Here is a 21,981-nt window from a genome sequence, read left to right as displayed (position 1 = left end):
TTAAAATTTTAAGTCGATATTTAATGCAGTGTAATTCATTAAGGAGATTAAAATTGCAAGCTCCTAATTCTCTACACTTTTGCCATTATATAATATAAACAACTTATTATATTGATCGTATAAAAAAAATTATTATATTAACATCCTTAAAACAAAAAAAAAAAAAAACTTAGTACACTGACATTGGGCCTAGTTTTTTACTTTTCAAAATTATCCATACTAATGGTCTTACAAGTTACAACAATATCACCGTCGTGCACCCTTAACATCATGGTCACTTTACAAGTATAAGTGTTTGTGGGGTGTGAGGGGTAAAGGTCGAGGTTCAAGTTTTCAAGAGAGAATTTCATACACACATATATACTTAAATTAAGTTCGAGTAAAATTTTTATCTTGTATTAAAAAAAAAAGTTTGGCTTACTTCTAGTACTTTTTTAACTGGAGGTGTCATTTTGTTTTAAATATATAATAGAAAGTGATAGTGAGTTTTAATTTCCACATTTTATTTAGTTAGTGGGTAATGTGACAGTTTCTCATTAAAATAAAAGGAGATTCCAGTTTAAAAAAGTACTGGAGGTAAGTAAAAAAAAAAAAAAAAGTTACAACAATATCAAAAAGAAACTTACTCAACAACATTTTTTTTTTTTTATAAGATACACAACAACATTAAAATAAATAAAATTGGATTACTTTGTGTGTAGTTTTTATTTATTAACTTATTTCTATCTCCTTGTCCACAAATAACTCAAAATTAATTAAAATTTAAAGGTAAATTACGTAATTGGTCCCTATCCTATACACTATATTTCAATTTGATCCTTAACCTTTCAATTGTGTCAATTTGGTCTCTAACCTTTTAGTATCGTGTCAATTTAGTCTCTAACGATATATTTTGAATGAAAATTTATGACGTGTCTAATGGTCAAAACAAAAATTTAGCTTACGTTGATAAGACAATAAATTTAAATTTTATTTTAGTCATTTGTCATGTTAGCAATTTTTATCTAAGATATAACATTACGGACTAAATTGACATGACATGGAAATGTTAGGGATCAAATTGACACGATTGAAAGGTTAGAGACTAATTGAAATATAATGTAAAGATTAGGGACCAAATATGTAGTTTACCCAATTTAAAAACAACAAACTTAGTGCTTTCTGCATATGTACTGTAGTAACTTATTTCTTGGGGAATTTCTTCTAAGAGTATCCACAGTAGGTGTGGCAAATGTGCTAAATGCCAAATATTTGGCACATTTGCCACACCAAACACAAAAAACACCAAATATTAGATGGGCTAAATCTCAAAATTTTTACATGTGAATAGTACCGTTGCAAATTTGCAACGGTACAGAATCGGTGTGGTATAAATATATTCTTTGTTTATTACTCTTTCTCTCTCATCTCTCCATCAGTCTCACCTCTCTCACCCAAATCCTCTCCTCTCTCTCTCACCCCAATCCTCACTGCTCTTCCACACCCACGCCAACGCCAACGCCGACGCCGATCTCTCTCTAGCAATGGTTTTTTTTTTTTTTTGGTTGTGGTTTGATGGGTTCGGATGGGCTAGGCTATGGGTTTGATGGGTCGGCAATGACGATGACGGCGATGAAGATGGTGGGTTTGGAGTTTGGGTTATGAAGGTTTTGAGTTTGGAAGTGGGTGTGGGTAAGGGTGTGGACGCGGTGGGTTTGTCGGGGTTTGTGGTTAAGGTGGTGGTGGTGGGGCTTCCGATTTGGTGTTGGTGGGCTATGGGTTGTGGGTCAAGGTTTTGGGTTGGCGGCATTGTGGGTCGAGGTTGGTTGCGGCAGCATTGTGGGTTTTGGTCCGGTGGTTACTTGAGTTTGTTTGTTGATGGGTTGGTTGGGTTGGGGTTTTGGGTCGGTGATTGGTTGAGGCAGTTGATGGGTGGCAGAGGATTTGGCTGGATTTGTTTGGGTTGGGGTTTGGCTGGGATTTGCTTAGGTCGTGAAGGATTTGGCTGAGATTTAATAGGGTTGTTTGGGTTGGGGTTATGGTTGTTTGTTGTGGAATTTGGCTGGATTTGCTTGGGTTTGCTTTGAGTTGTGTTTTTGGTTGCGGAGGATGTGGTGGTTGTGTGGTGGTGGCTTTTGGTTGTTGGCAGATGGCTGTTGATTGTGTTGATGAGTGTAAATATTATTTTAATGTGTAGTAAATATTATTTTAATGTATAGAATGAAATTATAAAATATCTGATAAATGAGATATTGTAAAATGATATGATAAAATAATAAAGTAAGCTTTTTATATGATAAAATGACATAATTTTTATAACATCTGCTACGGATGCTCTAAATTATAAACTCTACTATGTCTATGTGAACTGAACTACTACAGAGTACAGACACAGACACAGTCACACCTTGGGACGAGAGTGCACTCTTCAGGGATATGATTATTAATCTCTCAGGGTCAAGCAGAAACTATTCAAAAATAAATAAATACTCCTAAATAAACGATTCCATTAAAGTAAATAAACTACACTTGGCTACTTTCTATTCTATTCTGAGTATTCTATGATCTCTCTTCCCAACAAACCCATCTTAGGATTTGGCACAAAGAACATCCAGCAATTCTCTTCTTCCATTTCCAAGGTACAAAGTCTGCAAATTCCTTTTTCTTTTTTTTCTTTTTTCGTTCTCTCTGTCATGTTGTCTATCTTCTGGGATTTAATGCATCTCCTTAAAGAAAATGGAATTCTTTTATTGGAATTCTCTTTCCTAATTAATCCTACAACTGTGATTACTGGATCTCATTCACAAAATGATTCTTGACTCATGGGTATTTCTGGATTCAAAATCTTGTAGTTGTGAACGAAGTTGATAAAGGCATCAATTTTGGTATGATAATTTTGTTTCGGTGGGAAATTATTTGCCTGATAACTTTGACATGAACATGATATATCTCTCTTCTCTCTTTTTTTTTTTTTGGGTGTTGATGATGGGCTCACAACCTCAAATTTTACCCTTTTTACTGAAAAAAAAATGTGATCTTTGCAAAACAAAGGGAAGTGTGGTCGTTGACTTTAATGGCCACATAAGAACATGGTCTGATATTGCAAATAGAGATGGATGCTGAGAATCGTGTACTCGTGTGGTGACATGGTGTGCAAAATTTAACTGGTAATGCTTGTTGCAAAGAAACAACACATACCCTTGTGGGTTCTTCCTTGGAACTTTATGTATTTGTGGTTTCATGGATTCTCATGTTCACTGACACATTGAGAATATTTATACCTTTGTTGGCTAATCATGAAGCCATTGTTTAAACAAGCATGTAAAAAACATACCTGTTGAGCTATACTTGAATATGTATAGGGTTGGGTTATTGGCTCTTGCAATATTATACCACTCAATAACTGTGAAGTCTACTAGTGCTGAAAACATAGCAGAAAAATTGGAATGAGATAGTGAAATCTATCAATCAACTTCCTCTGGAATTAATTGTTGTGTGCGTGCTTGTAATTTTGTATATTTCTAGTTTTATTTTTTCCCATAATATATCTTTTCAGTCATCTCAAGTCTCAACTACATATTAATTAGTCATGCTACTCTAACCATAGTTACATGTTTCTATAATTTTGACTGTATTTTCTGCTGGAAACAGTGATAAAATTTTAATTTATAAATTTTTCAGCACTTTGCTCAAATGGCCCGATCAGCATTGGATGAGATGTCAGATTCTGGTGCTTTCATCAGAACTGCTTCAACATTCCGTAACTTTATTTCACGAGATCCAAGCTCCCAATTTCCAGCAGAAGTTGGAAGGTATCATCTGTATATATCATATGCTTGTCCTTGGGCTTCCAGGTGCCTTGCATACTTGAAGATTAAAGGGCTTGACAAAGCCATCAGTTTTACGGTCAGTAAGTCTTTTAGTATTTCTTAGAGGTAAAATCAAAATCTTATGACCAAATCAATATTGTCTGTTTGTTACTCAGTCTGTTAAACCCAAGTGGGAAAGAACAAAGGAAACTGATGAGCATATGGGATGGGTCTTTTCTGCTCTGGGTACCGAGGAATTAGGAGCTGAACCTGACCCTTTGAATGGAGCAAAAAGTATCAGAGAACTATATGAGCTTGCCAGTACAAACTATGCTGGAAAGTACACAGTTCCTGTATGTTATCACATGTCTCCCTTCCCACAACTCCATCCCAACTCTTTTCTTATTCTCCATTCCATTTTTCCCCCCTTTTTACAGTAATTATCTATGTTTGAATCTTCAATGCTATTTAATAGATTTTTGCTCTATAATAGGTTCTATGGGATAAGAAACTCAAAACAGTTGTTAATAATGAGAGTTCAGAGATTATCCGCATGTTCAACACCGAATTCAATGATATAGCAGAGAATGCAGCTTTAGACCTCTATCCTCCTCACTTGCAAGCCCAAATTGATGAGACTAATGAATGGATATACAATGGGATAAATAACGGTGTCTATAAATGTGGGTTTGCAAAGAAGCAAGGACCTTATGAAGAGGTATGCAATATTTCAGGCCATAGTTGCTAAAGGCTAAATGGGAGCTGGCTTGTTAAAGTATTCTTTCAATGGCTATGCTGCTTTAAGCATCCTAATGATCCTTCCTTCTGCAGGCTCTGAAACAGTTGTATGAAGCATTGGACAAATGTGAAGAAATACTTGGCAGGCAACGATACATATGTGGGAATACACTGTCTGAAGCAGATATTCGGTTGTTCGTCACTCTCATAAGATTTGATGAGGTATTGATATTTGCTTTTTAAGCAAGGACTTTTGCCTTTTCGGAATATCAAGCAATGTCACAGTTGTGTGGATAATTTAAATTGTAAAGCTTCAAGAAGATAAATCCATAATATTGGTCTAGAATTTTGTTTCCATGAAAATTCAAATAATGTTAGACTTTCAGATAGGACTAGCATCTTTCCTAATTTTCTATCTTTTGAGAAACAAAATGGCATGTTAGTTTTTAGACTTTCTTCTTGGTGATCACTTTAAATGATTCATGAAAGAATTGCTTTTTAGTTTATAAGTGAAGATGTTCCCTTTTGAAGTTTGAAAGAGAAGTATTTTGTAGGAATAACTGCCTCAAAGAATTGTATGTTTGCTGTTTCATGTCTGGTTTTTTTTTTTTGGGAATTATAAAAGTCACTAGTATGGATCATTAGAACTCATTCTGATGTAAGGTCAGTACAAACACCTTCAAATTGTTGCCAACACGGATCTTTTCTGTTTCCTGCATAACTATAGGTGGTTGTTATATATTTGCAAATTTTGCCTCTTTTTCATGTTGTGAGATTTTATTTGATTGTTATATTTTATGGCCCTCTTTCACCACCTTTTGAATTTAAAAGATCACACTTGACTTATCATTTGACTAATTTGGTTTTCTTTTTTTTTCCTTTTCCTATAACTCTGAACTATTAAAAGCTGCACATGTAAATTTACCATGGCTACTCCATATATAGCTTTATGTCACTGCAAATTATTATATATAATTACTTACCCAAAAGAAAATCTTATCTTTATTTCCACATAGCCTTTTGCATTTTATTGCAATGGTTTGTCGAAAATGCCTTGCAAACTGTCATTTATTTAAAATGTTCCTGCAATTTTGTTTGTGCTTTTATGGGAAAATTCATGGGGCAATTTTGAGACAGAGTCAAACATAGTTAACTCTGAAAATAAGGAAGCATTTGTGATGTTCCTTTGTTATTATGCTGGGTCTAGAGAAAACTATGGACATAGGTTAGATCTGTTTGGCCGTGCTCAGATTAGTCAGGGTATTGGCTTTGTTTGTTCGTCTTGGTCTTGTATGAAACTTTGGCATTTATCCCTATCAGATTCCTCTAGTATCTTAGAAACTTGATTTTGTATAATGACAGGTTTATGTTGTCCACTTCAAGTGCAACAAGAAACTGCTACGTGAGTACCCAAATCTGTTTAATTACACGAAAGATATTTTTCAAATACCTGGAATGAGTAGTACAGTCAACATGCAGCACATCAAGCAGCATTACTATGGGAGCCATCCTTCTATAAATCCATTTGGGATCATTCCTGTTGGTCCAGATATTGACTACTCTTCTCCTCACGACAGAGAGAGGTTTTCTTCATAGATTGTATATAATTGCAAATCATAAGATAAATTGAATGTATCTTGAAGTCAATAAGATTTTTCCTTGGGGAAAAATAGATTCTAAAAATAGGGTGATGTGACTGTCACTGTACGATCTCGTATTCTGTTTGGTTTTTTTTTGCTGAGGTTAATGCAGTATTTCCTTTGTGTTTTTATTATTATTTTATTTATAAGAATCCTTTGTGTTTTAAAATTCAAGCATGGCTAGCAAATAAACTCTTTGAATTTGCTAATTATTGGCTGAAAATCATTCATTTCATCATTTGTTGTGAAATGTCTAAATTCAATTGAAATTTCTGCTAAATGTCTGCATGATACTGACAAGTAAAAAAAGAAAGGATGATATTGCCCGGAAAATGCAGCTCTGGACTGGACCTTCCCACATGCAAGTTCAAATCGCTGAGGTTAATAGATGAATATATGACGGAATAAATAATAGTGTTTATAAATGTGGGTTTGCAGTTTGGCCTTATGAGAAATAAATAAATTTGGTGAAAATAGGTCATTGTCAATTTGGTTCTTTCATTTCAGTAGCAGGAAGTTGGTCCAAAATGTAGAAATTAGAAACTAAATTAATAGTGATCCTAAAATATAAAGACTAAAATGATATTTTTGTCAAGAAATACATAAAGAATTTAAATTCATAAAGAGTTTAAATTCAATAAGGGGTCGGTGTAAACCTGTCTAATAACTAGAAAATGCATGCATTTTATTCGCAACTTACCAAATAGACCCTACCACATATAATACTTTAGAGGATCAATCCATTAAAAATCCCCTCCTTAGAACCACCGTCTCCAACCCGATGGTGGTTTCTAAGGAGCCTTGAAAGGACGTAGGAGCTGCCTTTGCATGGGGGAAAAGTCACCAGAGCCGCCTTTAGCAATGGCAATGCTTCCCATCTTTCTCACCCTAAAAAATAAACCTTTAAACTATTTAAAATCAAAACCCCACTATGCGATGGTGGTTCTAAGGAGCCTAGAAAGGACGTAAGAGCCGCCTTTGCATGGGCGAAAAGACACCAGAGATGCCTCTAGCAATGACAATGCTTCCCATCTTTCTCGCCCTAAAAAATAAAACCTTTAAATTATTTAAAATCAAAACCCCACTACGAATTAAAAATCAAGACCTTGTTAATTTGCTTTTTACCTTTTTGTTTAGGGTTCTAGTGAACAACAGCTAAAGCCATTGTTTTCATGGTCTTAAGCATTTGCTAAGAGGGAAAGATTCGATTTTGGCCAAATGTGATGTCACAAAAGCCTGAACTAAGCACATTCAAACTTGATGCCCTCTTTGATGGACAGAAACTAAACTGTTAGTTTTTGGTTAGTAAACCTCGAATTTACGAGGGGTTTCTTGAATCCATAAAGTTATAAACTGGAATTCACCAGAGAAAGAATTCAACAAAAGTCTATATTTTATTAATAATAATTTTTTTTGCCTTTAATGGCTACAAAATATATAAATACTACGAAAGTAAAACCCTAGGACGATTAAGAAATGTCTAAAACCCTAATTCACACTAATTACACAATTAGGTGACAAAATACCGAAATTTTACCAAAAATGGCAAAATTAAGTTAAATGCAGAATCATAAACTATTGACCTTAATGGTCGTCACAAAACAAGCGGGGACCTTATTCTTACTTTTGAGCAAAAAGTTATTAAGGAAACAAAAATTATTATCAACGGAAAAATCACAATTTTTGGGGCCTAAACGGAGGAATTCACCATTTTAAGGGGTACCTTGTGGCAAAGCGACGACTATTGCTCAAAAGACCGTTTTGCTTCAGCTTGCCAAATTTCATGCGATTTCGACTTAAAGACCTATGATTTTTACTAGTACATTTTTGCCTTGCGCGATGATTTTAAGCGTGAGTGAGAGTCTAGAAAGGTCATGGCGGTCTATTTAGCATCAAAATGTGTATTCACGAATTCCATTTTTTCTTTTTCTGAAATCTCTCTCTCTCTCTAACGTCTTTCCAAGGTTTTGGCAATCTCTCTACTAGGTTGGAGGCGGAGGTTTTCAGTCACAACACCACATATTTGAACCTCGTGACTTGGGAAACAAAATACACACACACACACACATATATATATATATATATATATATGGTTTTCACTACCTTAAGATAAAAATTTGAACCCAACATCAACATTTCCTCAAAAAAAAAAAAAAAAAAAAAATGTAATTCTGAACAACAACCTTTATCTTGACATTTTTAAACAAAAAGAAATAAAAGTTAGGGTTGTGATGAGATTTATATACTTAAAATTTATTTTACCCACAAATGCATAAATCTCAACACACCTCTAATTATTTTTGTAATTGAAAAATGTAGAAACTCAGAATTATGATGAATGAAAATTATTAATCTTTAGAAAAAGGAAAGAAAAGAACAGACTATAAGCTCATGCACGTGCTTAGAGAGTTAGAGGCTAGTGTACATACATACATACATACACAAACACACACACGCACACACACACAGTACTATTTAAGCGATTTTCCCCTATTTGGGATCCTTATTTTAGATGCCAAATTACCCTCAAATTCATATGTTTAAACAATTTAAATATTAAAGTTAGATATATAAAATTATTAATTTAAAAACCACTAAATTTTAGTTAATTTTTTTTTTAAAAAAATGCAATTTTTGTAATTCATGTCGCACTTCAGATAAGTTTCTCCCTTTCAATTCCAATTGATTTCTCATCCATGTTTTCCTACTAGTACTACAAAAGATGGTATATCAATAATCCCTCAAATTGCAAACTCACAATATTCATTCAATTTTTCTTCTTCATTCTTTTATCATATTTCTAACTGATACTATCTTATTCTGCACTCTTTGTTACATGTACTGAATTCTTCTCAATAGCCAAAAGTCTTTCGGTCAAAATTGGTAAGCCTATGAACAAAATTTATATACTACTTTTTCAATTGAATTATATTATGCATATGTACTTTTACCAATTCACAATATATAAATATATAGGGTTAGGTTTAAGTTACACTTGGTATAACTCTAAGCAATGTTATATCATCCAATAACTTGTTAATGAATTTATATTTTGAAAATTCCACCATTGGATTACATGTTCTATATGTTCTAAACATGTATGCCAAATTTCATACCAATTGGATGTTATTTACCATTCGATTTATAAACTCATATTTTATACATTATTTTAAATTACAAAAACTCGAATTTATACAATTGATAGATGACATGACTATTGATTTTTGATCATCTTGAAATTTTTCAAGCATGGAGAATATACAAAGATATTGTAATCTATTGGTCGATTTGTCAAAATTCACATCCAATTAAAAAATATTGATTGATGTAATATTGTTTAGAGTTATAACAAATGTAACTTGAACTCAACCCATATATATATAGTAAATTGGTAACTCTATGATATTCTGTAATGCGTGAACTATATGAAAGGTGTTAAAAAAAGGGTTATAAACATAAAATTATGATACTAAACCCAAAAAGGAGCATAGTATATATATGTGTGTTAAATATTTAAGAGTGAAGATTTGCTACAAACTAAGTTGTAGCAATTTCTACAAGATGCATACATGTCAAGTAGTCATTTGGTGAAAAATTCAATTTTGACAAGGAAATTTTCATTTAAATATAAACTTGGATAGATGTCTATTTAAGGCATTGACATGTGTGTATTTTTGCAGGAGTTGCTGCAACTTAGTTTGCAGCAAATCCTTTTCCAATATTTAATATATATATATATATATTTTTTTTTTTTTGAGTGTTAAATATTTAACATTTTTTTATTATTTAAATCATGGACTTTTCAAACACAGAGCAGTGTCTGAGCCTTATGTATCACTGAATAGAAAAGTGAATTTCATTTGCTTGATTGTGTTATTTCTTCAAATGTTACAAATACTCTTCTTGTTTTCTTGGTCTTTACCATCAATGGAGCCATGAAAATACCTTTTCTGATCGATTCCATTCAGCTATCGTTATTGACCACAATGGCTTTGGCATGTTTCAGAGGACTGGAGGCTCACTTATACTTCCATTGGCTTAAAGAACACAACCACGGAAAGCTTCTTTTGAAGCAAAATGCGAAGTGCCACGCACACACACAGAGACCAACACAACACAAACACAATACAAAAGAAAGACAATATATAGTAAACATGTGTACATGGACAGAAAAGTGAATTAAATAATTTCATTTTGACAAATAAGAAGCAAAAGAATTCCTATTGTAGTAACATCGTCAATTCGTACAAATAAACTCTTAGCAACACACACACACACCAAAAAAAAAAAAAAAAAAAAACTGAACAAGTGCCAAATTGAACCTAATGATTTCCAGAAGAAATATTAAAGTTTCTTTCGAGGAAATAAATTTTATATTCCGATATGAAGCAAGAGAGTAGAAGTCAACTTTAATTTATTTTACTGTTACTCAAATTCACACTGGTTTAGTTAATACATAATGGTTTAGTTAATACATAATGGCCTGTTTGGAAGTTTAGAGAGTTAGGAGAGTAGAGTGGAGTAGAGGGGAGGAGAGTAGAGGGGAGTAGTGGGGAGGAGAGTAGAGGGGAATGGTTCCCCTCCACCTTGTTTGGATGTTTTTAGAATTAGTAAGGGGAAATGGAGTAATTAGCCTTTCCCATTGTTTGGATGTTTTAAAAATTAGGATGGAGAGGAGAGGAAATAATTTAAATGGACAAATTTACCCCTATTTGAAAATGGACTAACAACATTTTAGTCTAAGATTAATTTGTTAAATTAAATAATTATTTAATCAACATTCTCATTCCATTAAATACCACTAATATCCATCAAATATATATATATATATATATATAACTTCTATTAACTATTATAAAATAATTTTTATTACCTCAAAAAAAAAAAATTAAAATTAAATTAAAATTTCTTTTTATTGTATGTACCTGTGTTGGGTTGAAGAAGAAAGTGTTTAACCAAAAAGAAAAATGGAAGAAGACAGAGGTTTTCCCAGCGAACCCCAAGGAGAACCCGTCGGAGCGAGCCACCGTCGTGTCAGAGCACGGCGATTGGAGATCGACAGCGATGGTGTGGTGGTTTGAAGCTACGGCGATGGCGTGGTGGTTTGGAGCGGCGGCGGCGATGGTGGATTCTTTCTCTTTCACTCACTCCGATTCTCTCTCTCAGATTATATGTGGGTTTTGGTTTGCTTTGAATTTTTGTTGTGGGTCTCTCAGATCGGCGTGGATTGGATATCAAAATCGGCAGCAGGGACTGAAGATCGGCGGCGACAGCGTGGTGGTTTGGAGATCGGCGGCGATGGCATGGTGGTTTGGAGCGGCGGCGATGGTGGATTCTATCTCTTTCTCTCATTCCGATCCTCTCTTTCTCCCACTCCGATTCTCTCTCTCAGATTGGATGTGGGTTTTGGTTTTGCTTTGAATTTTTTGCAGGTTCAATCCGAATCGTTTTGCTTCCTTTTTTTTTTTTTTTTAATTTTTGTTTTGTTTTTTTCGTTTTGATTTTGTTGTTAGGGTTTCAATTTCTAATGGAATTTGTATTTCATCGTGAGCTTGAATTTTTCTTGTTGGGTTGCCTTATTTGCAAAGTCAGTAACAAAGGTAAATAGTCAGATTCAAATTTTTTTTCTCGTATTTTCTCGGGAAACAAACAAATATTATTTGAATAATCTGTTTGAAATTTTGTTAATTTAAAAAGGTTAAATTAGGAAATTGGTTTGATCAATAATTTATCTACTCTACTTTCCCTCTAAATCTCTCCAATTTGGAGGAATTAAAAATGAGGGGTTGGAGGTAGATGAAACCCCTCCAAACCCCTCCAAATCACTCCCCCTCCTTCCTTAAAAAAACTTCCAAACAAGGTAATTGGATTACTCTCCCTCCCTTTACTCTACTCTCCCTCCATTTTTAAACTCCCAAACAGGCCATAAGGTTCTTTTTTTTTTTTTTTTTTTAAAAAAAAATTTATTTTATTTAAAAATTTTGATGAATAATATATAAGCTTCTCTTTATCGCCACCAATCACCACAAGGAAATACTAGTATTCATATGCTTTACTGTTTGATTAGAAGAAGTCCAAAGGGTATGGTTTTCTTTTCCTACTACTTTTCTTAACTTAAGTATGGACAACCACAGGTCGGGAATGAGGCAGGCTGATATAGACCCGACCCAAACCCTAGTACTCAATGCCCAAAATCCAGTTCCACTCCATTTCATGCATTGACTCTCCGTCCCGCAGGGTACCTGACTCAATCAGGAAAGATTTTTTTTTTTTTTTTTTTGTTCCTTAAAAATTTTTAAATAAAAAAATTAACTGAATTATATAAATAGATTGATCTAGTAAATAGAGTACTTGCTGATAATAAGCTGCTATAAACTAGTCTCATCGACATCAATGGGATAGGGAAAGGTAATAGATTCATCACAACGATATTGTCCATGATGAAAATAATATTAGTTTCAAATCATGAAATGGTTTAGAGAAAAGATTGATCCTTACCTAGACATTGCCTCGGTTTGGTTCTTGGAAAACATTTGAAAAAGGAATCGTGATTGTTAACTAAGTATTTAATAAGGTCCTTTTTTTTTTTTTTTTTGGTTAGGGACAGGACTACTTTAAGAAGAAGTGGAGAAATTTTAAAATTTTAATATCAAATATAAATTAGACTTGAAAGTTTAGGTTCAAAACATTTATATCTTGCTTCCTAAAATTGAAAACTCCCTCACCCAATGCTCAAAAAATCAACAAAATAAATTGGCCACCAGGCCATATTTTTGATTGGTGAATTAGTGGCCTACGCCTAAAACAAAGGAAAAAAAAAAAAAATCATCTTAGGAACAAAACAAAAACAAATCTCATACTTGACTATTTTTCATTGTTTTAGTGTTATTGTTTGTTTTTATTATTATTTAAATAATTGTGTATGTGATTAAGACAATAACGCATTTGGGTAAGATTAGGAATCTCTAGAGTTCTTAAATTAATACATTAGTATGAAACTATGAATTTAAAAATCAATAGTCTACAAACTAGGGGTGGCAAAGTAAGTCCAAATCCATTTGTCCACCCAAATCCACCCACTCTAACTAAACCCAAACCCAAACCCACCCAATTATTAATTGGGTTAAATGGACATCAACATAATTAGACCCAGTAATTATTGGGTTTTAATTAAAAACCCATTGAGCTCCATTTAACCCAAAAACAATATACTTAAATTCAACCCAACCCTTCACATAAAGAATAAAAAAAAAAAAAAGAAAAAAAAAAAGAGAAAAGAAAAGAAAGCAGTATACAAACAATCAAAGTATAAATTTATATTCCTATCAAAAAAAAAAAAAAGAAAAAAAAGAAAAAAAAGAAGGATATATTTATATTTTTCCTAGAGATTATTTTCTCAGCAAACAATCATAGAAATCAAAACCCTACAAATCAAGCAAAAGTAGTATGAGTTTCTAGACTAGATAAGGTACTGTTCTACGAATCAAGTTTGTAGTACAAACTTGTAAAATAGTAGTATTTATATTTATTCTTCTAGTCTATTGTGTATGAATAGTTTTAACTATGAATATTGTCAAAATTAGACTTTGTTACAAAATAATTATATTTTTCAATGGAATTTTTGATTTTATATGTTAAGAGGGAACCTGCTATGAAATTTGATACAAATTCAATTATATATGATTTTCAGGATTTAAAATAATGTTGGGTTTAATTTTAATATATCATAGGTAATTAAATTGAAATAAATAGTTATTTTGCTCTTTCTTTTTGTTATATTTGGTTAAATACCAAATAGATGCTACTTTTTTTTTTTTTTTTTTTTTTTTGAAACGGAACAAATATATGCTACTTTATTTTCATATACTAATTTTATTTTGATTAGTCAAATTTTAATTTATGTTTTGAACCCCGAAGATAAAATCTTGGATCTGTCCATGTTTTAATAAATCAAAACTTGATCTTTATAGCTTATAATAGTATAGATGGTTTACCAAAAAACATAAACAAAAGTATAGATAATTTACTTCAACCCTCAAGCCTTAAACCTAATACAACAAGCTTACACCAAACTAATATGATTAAAAAAGAAAAATAAAACAAAAGCTTCTTATTTGCATTAGATCAGACACCCACTTTCTCAGTGAAGAATGTAAAGTAGACCAAAAATTCAATTGTATATATTTTCTGTGTTGTGTACATCAGGTATCATTTACAAAAGGTAAAGAAATGAAAAATTGCATGGCCTGTCTCCTTGAGAGAGACCAGGTAAGCAAGTTGACATAGTGAGAATCTACAAACTTATGAAACATGTTATAAAGGGTAGTCATCCTACGAATTTTGAGTATGCTGATAAGGTTAGGAAAATATATTGGCTGAATATCAAGAACTTGCGCACATTTAAATCCTAGTGAAACTCTATATGGACAGACAGTGAGCTGGCTCACAAGTCACAAATAAAAGTTCTTCATCAAGGCTGATCCAAGAATACTCCTAGAGCCTGATGGGCAATCCATAGTTGTAGAATGTCCTGATTGTTCCATCCCATCCAGCAGTCACAATCACTAGCCCCCATGTTTCTGATACAGCCATGTGTTTGTGGGCATTATTATTGTGCTGCAGCTCATGGCCTAGATGGTGCTGATGATGAGATTCATCTTCTGAACCTAGAACATCCCACACAGGAAGTTTCTCTTCAGGCCATGTTGCAGAGCCCCTGCATGGGCCATCCATAGAGAACCAATTACCAAGGGAAAAACGTTCTGAATCTCTAACTCGAGAAGCAGCCTCTATTTGATCCAGTGTTTGTGAGCAATACTTGGGACTACCACTCCCTGAGCTCCTTGGTTCCATTCCCAAACCTGACCAAGGTACTGCAACAGTCACACCTTCAGAGATGAAATGCTCACAGGAACGGACAGATTTTGTTTCTTTTTCCAAAGGGATGCACAACCCATGATGGTTCCATACATAAACTCGAGAGTCCTCCCCAACTGAGATTATATGTTTCCCACTTGAAGCAACTGAAGCTGACATCTGACTTCCTGACTTTGGAAGACCTGTTGAAATCAGCAGTAATTCAGGACTTCAGATTGACAAAATAACAAATAAGTATCTCAGATTGGAGATGCATGCATGTATGGTAAATGGTAAATCTTATGGGTAAAAATGCATAAAATTAAGACAAAAAGTCATTAATTTAACCAAGGAACAGAAAACTGTGCAAACAGGCATATGCTAACAATATCCAAGCCAAGAGTACAACTGTAGAGGCTGCTTAAGAAAGGTATTCAAATGCAATGTATGTGTACAATGAATTTTATAGAATAGGGTGCATGCTTTCATGGTTAATGTTTATATAAGTGAACATGCATATGGATATGTGCATGGCAACTTTCTCCACACTAATACAATGAATAAACTGGTCATAAATGAGGGGTGGCGCTTAACAGGTAGATACTAGATAGGCTTATGAAACTCAAAGGATCAGTATTGCATATAAAATTGGAGGTCCTTTAAGATAAACTTCTATAGCTAAATGTAACCTCATTGAGTTCTAACAGGGATCAACTTAACTAATACAGATTTCCAAACTCAGATAAAGAAACAATCCTCAAACATTCTAAAAGGACAGATCTGAAATATAATGACAGAAAGGCAGTTAAATAAGAGCTGAAGTGTGTAACGTTTCCTAAACATCTTATTAAAATGATCCCTTCATCGGTACCATATCAGGCCACACATGCTGAAGATTGCCAAACACAACATACTAGATGTCAAAAGACTCCCATATAACATGGAAACACATTACAATATACATATATATTGTGGGGAATGCAACCAATTCATAATAATTGATCCTAATATGTAGCCCATATGATGGAAGGGTTCAATTTACAAGTACATCTCCTAGAACCAACCGATCTCTTATGTGCTGCAACAACTGACTGTCCAAATCACACAATCACTTGAAACAGTATTTAATTAAACTACGAACTCTATCAAGAAACCATGAGAAAGATACATCATAGGACATAGGATCTTTTAGAAGGTAAACGCATAAGCAAATACTAGTCAAGGAATTCTGTGTAAAATAAAAAGATTAAATTACAGAGAATTAAATATAATAGGGAAGTTTAGAATGCAGGAATGAATGACAGTTTGTTAAATGCAGCATTTTTAATCCTACTACAGCACAGTGTTAACTTAATGGTATATTGTAGTAAATTTAAATTCAGTTTTGAGATCTCAGTTTTATTCTCTTAACAAAGTTAATGCTGTAAGTAACATCAAGAATAAAATGGAATGATGCCTTGTGTGAATAAAAACAGAAATTCACACTAACAGTATCAACTTAATGTTATAAAATCCTCTACCTCTGTATTTGTGGATGATGTCAATCCCGTCAAATATACGAATTTTGGAGTCTTCTGATGTTATCATAACTCTCTGAGATATTTCCTGTGAGAACTGCAAGGAGGAAAGGATACCCAATGTTAGCAAATCATGTCATAGCAAGAATAAGAATTTAAGATAGCAAGAGCAGATTGGACCTGAATGCCAGTTATCTTGTTGGCAGAAGATTTTCTTCTACCTTGAATATGTATCTTAGCATCCAGCTCAAGATGTTTGCCTACACCATCATAAGACCAATTTAGGCACTCCAAGGTTTAAAACAAAATGAACAAGTAAGACTCAACACAAATTAATGGATCTATCCAACATAAAGATGTACCTGATGCATCATAGAAGCGGCAAGTGCCTGTAATTGAACCAACAATGATCCCCTGCTTGCATAACAATGTGAAATATGGTTAATTGCATGAACTCCCAAAATCGTAATCTTCAGAGCAGTTTATATAAATTATACTGAGATCAAGATATCCAGGTCATACCTTTCCATCTGGCTGGTAACATATAGCAGTTATTACATCTCGCACACCATCCCAATCAACAACTCTTTTCTCAGACACTCCCCAAATTCGAACTTTTCCATCTATGGAGCCACTGATGAAGTAATTGTCATCAACCGGATTGAATTGAACACATGTCACTGGTTCCATTAAGAAAACAAGACAACTATATTAATATTGATTGACACAATAAAGAAAAGGAAAACAAGAACTAAAAAATATAGGATCATATTCTCAATGGAGGAGAAGCAATATGTTCAATCTATTATAATGAATACAAGACACGGAGATAAAAACTTCTGTTTCTCATATTTACCGTAATCATTGTGACGGAAAACATTTAAACATTTGTTGCAACCCACTTGCCAGAGACGAACGGTTCTATCCTTGGATGATGAAAGAAGACACTGCAGCAAAACAGTTAGATTAGCTTTAGACACATTATAGACTTACATACAAAGATAATCAAGTACTGTCAAGAGACTTACGTTCGAATTGGACCAAGACAGATCCAAGACATCACTAGAATGGCCGTGAAATTCTTGCAGGGGTGACTCTTCGATGTGAAAAACCTTATCAGGAATGACAATGGAGGCATGGCTTGTCTTTTTTCCACCAAAAGTGAACTTGCCTCCTTTCACTTTTATACTAGAATTGCCTTCAATAATTAAATCATTGTAAGAGGCATCTGCTGATGTAACACGCCAAATACGTACAATCCCATCTTCACCACCACTTGCTAGATACTGGCCATCTGGACTAAACTTCATTGTCCAAATTAAGCCTTTGTGTGCACAAATCTCTTGCCCATTATAAAGAGCAGTAAGCTCCATGTACCTCTTCTTGTTCTGCCACACCTTCGCTCGTTTTATTTTAGGTGTTTCATCATTTGTTTTTGATACCTCAGTTACAAATGTATCTCCTCTTCCCTTCCTTTTGTTGACAAAGTGTTTTAACCAACTTTTGAATTTCCTTTTACCCACATCTAACATATTATATGCTTGTACATTAGCAAGAGTATCATTCTCTACACATTTTCTAGCAGAAGTTGAAAGCAAAGTGTCCTCCCCATTGAGAACTACTTTCTGTTCATCTTCTTCTTTTCCTTCCAATACATCAAACATGGCATTTGCTTCATTGCCCCTCTCATTTCTACAACAAACCAAATTTTCCTCCGCACAATCAATAGATGAAATGCTAGAGCTTGAGACTGCTCCACTGCATTCCGTAAGCCTGTCCAATCCCATCATCTCTGATGAGCCACCAATGTCCATTTCATTCTCCTCACCACAAATCCTAGCAGCACCAAATTCAGCTAAACCCATCCCATGCAGAAAACTCTCTCGTCTGTCCTTAACACTTAGCGGTTCATTCATCCAAATACCATACTCTAAATTTACAGAGTCTAACTCTTCTTTACCTACAATTGATCCTTCAGACGACAAATGATCCACCGAGTCAAAGAACACATCAAATTCTCCCTCATCAGAGCTCAGCATATCTTGTACTTAAGACCAATATTCCACATCAAAACCACTCTCCTAAACACTCCCTCCCTCTAGTATGCTCTTGAAGCAGTTGGAATCCCTTAAATACCCAACAAAGCCTGAATTCACGGACCGAGTTTTATTGGCTAATTACACAAACAATAGGTATCCACAGGTTGTAATTGAACTGTATATATAATTATAAATATTTTACAGGCATGGACAAATTACTAGGAACCAACTACCAAACCCAAGAGCCCACCAATGAGAACCGTTTTTCACATGTTCTAACGCTCCAATATATGAATCCCAATACTAAGATTTGCATAAAAAACAACAGCCATAACCCAAAAACCCGGTAGTGCTAGAATAATGAAATACAGGAAACAAAGATCAAAGCTGCAAGGTTCGAAGGTTGTACCTCGGCTTCAGTGCAAAGCAACAGTGAAAATTCAACACAATCACCGACCCTCCTATAATTGTGGCCAATGCAACACCTCAAAGGTCAAATTCCACACCTTTAAGCACATAACAAAACAAACCCAATACTCTTTTTCAACTTTCAACTTTCAACTTTCAACTTTCAACTCTTCCAAGTGCTTTGTATTGAACCCCTTAAAGACTCATTGTGAGGTCGGCACATAGAGAGAGGTTCAAAAAGTATATAAGAATTTATAGAAGAGAGATTGGCGGAAGAAGGAAAGGTGGGAACAGATAAAAGGGTGTGCAATAAAAAGATTAAAACTTTGGCTGTGACAAATGGCACTTCTTAGGAAACAAACCTCGAGATCTGGGTTTTGGAATGTAGTAACTAGTAACAATTAACAAACTGAGAGAAGAATTGGACTTATCCCGGGAAACAAAAGAAGCTAGAGTACTGTCGTGTTTCTGCAACCACTCTACTCTACTTCTACTACTGCTGTCTTTTGGTCCTTAAAAAGTTAAAAGCCCACCACCAATCTCTGTGACATAAAAATGGAAATGAAAATTTCGTTAATATTCATTTCAGATACCCAGTAGATTTCTTTCTTTATTTATTTATTTTTGTTTTAAGTTTTATAGTACTAGTATTAAATTAAATTGATAAACACTAGGAGTAAACAATCATAGAAAACCAAAATAGCAACATCAATAATTTAATAATATAAACATATGAATTTACATATCCAAATAAGGAAAATTTTAACATGTCCCTAAAGTTTTGTTTTAATCACACATTTTCCTAAAGTTAAAATAACCCATTGCAAGAAATTGAAAAACAAATCAATATTTTTGAGTCCCACTTGAGGAAATGTTGAGCTTAATGTAACTTTTCAGAAATCTAATAGAAAAATTATAATGAAATTCACAGACCGGCCCAATTAGCAAATAGAAAGAAAATAAGTTTAGAACCCCAAATCCAATTGAACCCCCCCAAAAAAAAAGTTTAGGAAAAAATAATTTTTTTTTTATTAAAATAAACTTAAGATATGTCTTTTTTAATCCTTATGGAGTAGAAGAAGAGTAAGATTTTTTGGAGGCCTGGTGTCGGTTGTGCTGACATTTAATTAATGAAGCTTTTTGAAAATTTCTATATTAAAAAAAAAGCATTAATGGCAATGGAATTGCAACGAAAAGCATCAAAAAGGAAAACGAACCGGACAGACAGACAGCCACTGAGAAAAACAACGCAAGCCCCTCTCTCATGATACCATTCCTACACTACTAGACTAGCACCCACAAGTATAAGTACCACCACCATTATGAAAGCAAGTGCTAGTAACTGTGAGAGAGAGACAGGGAGAGAGAGACTTTGGTGTAGTGGGGTGGCACTTGTGGCTCATAGGTCATACTAATGGTGTCAGAAATAGTTTTTTCTAGGTGAAGGTTTTAGGGTCTTAGCCCTCTCTCTCTCTCTCACTCTTTGTGTGTGGGCCGCATGGAATCAGTTCTGATTTATCAAAAAAATATATTGGGCTTTGTGTTGCACAGTGTGTTTTGTGCCGCGCCATTAAAGATACAGGTTGTTTAATGAAGCTAGCTAGGCTGTTCTGCTAAGCTAAAATCTCTTTTGTTATGGTTTTGTGGGCTTGGTTTTGTTCTTCTTTTTTGTGTCTTTAGAGAGCAGATTTCCGGATTTTGGGGGCTCATGTTTTTGTAAATAATTAATTAATTAAACCAAAGCAATTAATGAAGTTTACTTTTTTATTTTTCAACACACACAAAGAGATAAAAAAGAAAAGATGCATAAATTGGATCGGATAGACCTGATTCAGCTAAGCTTCCTATGTTTCTATTCTATCTTCTAGTATACATACGTACCATCCCACAGCTTTTTGTTTGCTTTATGATTCCCTCAAATCCAATGCAATCCCATTTTGCTCTTTTCTATAAAGGGTTTCGCTTAAAAAGGAAAATATTTTGAAAATGAGTTTGATTTTTATCGGTGAATTTTTTTGGGAACCAATAAATATAAGTAAATATCATACTGCATATTGACTACATGATTCAATATACCCATGAAACGAAGTAACCCACGTTATGCAAAGGTATAACAGAGAAACCTTTGGCAAAGTGAGTTGTGTATCTTTGCCATTGCAAAAATTTTATTCCCACAACCTCTTTTTTTTTTTTTTTCTTTTGGGTTATGGTTTCCTTGGAGCCATTCGGAAGAAACATGGAATTTAAGAGATAGAAGTACGGACGGTTCAGTGTTAATGTGTGTGGTTGAGAGTCGAGAGAGTGAGAGACTTGATAAGGTGGATCATAGTCGTCCACATCATTATCAATGGCTGGCACATAGAAATATACTATTATATTATTTCCTTGCTTCTATCGTTTTAAAGCTTCCAAAATTCTCGGTGTCAAACACTCTATGTCTATGGACTGTGGCCACGATTGTGAGCATTGCTTCTCAATTCTCAACCATTGATTTCATACCTTTTTGGTGGGGTAAGCTATGCACAAGAATGACTTTGTGAGGAACAAATTATAATTAAAGTAATAAGAAGAAACAAAAAGAGGCAACAAAAAGAAGAAAAAAGAATCACCACTGAGCCTTGTAACCTAGTGGCACTCGGTTCCGTTGTAAATCGTTAACTTGAGGGTTTTATCCCCTGCAATTACCAAGTCAAAAAGAAAAAAGGAAAAAAAGAAAGAAAGAAAAACATGGATAGTGCCAGAGCCACATTAAGACAAAGGAATAAAGTCTTCTAGGGGTTTTAATATCTTTTAAGAAATTTATTAATATGTGACTTCCTATCATTCTGTTCAAATGCAAAACGATCCCTCTACCATAATTTGTAATAAAAAGCACTTAATTTACATATATTTTTAAAGAAAAAAAGTTTGATTTATTTATAAATTACTCGTATATATTTTGAATTCTTTGTCAATTTTAGCATGAGTTTTACTATTATTTATCACTCAATTATCA

At 33.8% G+C, this 21,981-nt stretch overlaps 2 protein-coding genes across 3 annotated transcripts; one reads left to right on the top strand and one right to left on the bottom strand.

Moving 5' to 3' along the window:
• The first annotated feature begins 2,395 nt into the window (after nt 1–2,395).
• Nucleotides 2,396–6,295, top strand: LOC126733326 (uncharacterized). The gene is made up of 6 exons (XM_050436565.1): nt 2,396–2,618; nt 3,661–3,885; nt 3,965–4,141; nt 4,282–4,506; nt 4,620–4,748; nt 5,889–6,295. The coding sequence occupies exons 1-6, from the start codon at nt 2,541–2,543 to the stop codon at nt 6,120–6,122; spliced, it is 1,068 nt and encodes a 355-aa protein (XP_050292522.1). The 5' UTR covers nt 2,396–2,540; the 3' UTR covers nt 6,123–6,295.
• Nucleotides 6,296–14,324: 8,029 nt separating this feature from the next.
• Nucleotides 14,325–20,675, bottom strand: LOC126733325 (vegetative incompatibility protein HET-E-1). 2 transcript variants are annotated; one of them, XM_050436564.1, is made up of 9 exons: nt 20,204–20,675; nt 18,988–19,528; nt 17,568–18,685; nt 17,396–17,486; nt 17,062–17,219; nt 16,902–16,953; nt 16,720–16,799; nt 16,543–16,636; nt 14,325–15,225 (listed from the first exon to the last, which is right to left on the bottom strand). In XM_050436564.1, the coding sequence occupies exons 3-9, from the start codon at nt 18,576–18,578 to the stop codon at nt 14,660–14,662; spliced, it is 2,052 nt and encodes a 683-aa protein (XP_050292521.1). In that variant the 5' UTR covers nt 18,579–18,685; nt 18,988–19,528; nt 20,204–20,675; the 3' UTR covers nt 14,325–14,659. The 2 variants fall into 2 exon arrangements, with proteins under 2 accessions (XP_050292521.1, XP_050292520.1); XM_050436563.1 differs by having other exon boundaries at nt 17,568–19,528.
• Nucleotides 20,676–21,981: the final 1,306 nt, after the last annotated feature.

The sequence above is a fragment of the Quercus robur genome, chromosome 6 (genome assembly GCF_932294415.1).
Source record: "Quercus robur chromosome 6, dhQueRobu3.1, whole genome shotgun sequence".
Taxonomy (NCBI): Eukaryota; Viridiplantae; Streptophyta; class Magnoliopsida; order Fagales; family Fagaceae; genus Quercus; species Quercus robur.
This window is presented reverse-complemented; position numbering and strand designations above follow the sequence as displayed.

Excerpts from the sequence above, each read along its gene's own strand:
- LOC126733326 (XM_050436565.1), top strand. The coding sequence starts at position 2,541 with ATGATCTCTCTTCCCAACAAACCCATCTTAGGATTTGGCACAAAGAAC. Across the intron at positions 4,142-4,281 it reads CTGGAAAGTACACAGTTCCT|GTTCTATGGGATAAGAAACT; the intron begins GTATGTTATCAC and ends GCTCTATAATAG. Across the intron at positions 4,507-4,619 it reads AGCAAGGACCTTATGAAGAG|GCTCTGAAACAGTTGTATGA; the intron begins GTATGCAATATT and ends TTCCTTCTGCAG.
- LOC126733325 (XM_050436563.1), bottom strand. The coding sequence starts at position 18,578 with ATGCTGAGCTCTGATGAGGGAGAATTTGATGTGTTCTTTGACTCGGTG. Across the intron at positions 16,800-16,901 it reads CCGCTTCTATGATGCATCAG|GCAAACATCTTGAGCTGGAT; the intron begins GTACATCTTTAT and ends ATGATGGTGTAG. Across the intron at positions 15,226-16,542 it reads CATCATCCACAAATACAGAG|GTCTTCCAAAGTCAGGAAGT; the intron begins GTAGAGGATTTT and ends TGATTTCAACAG.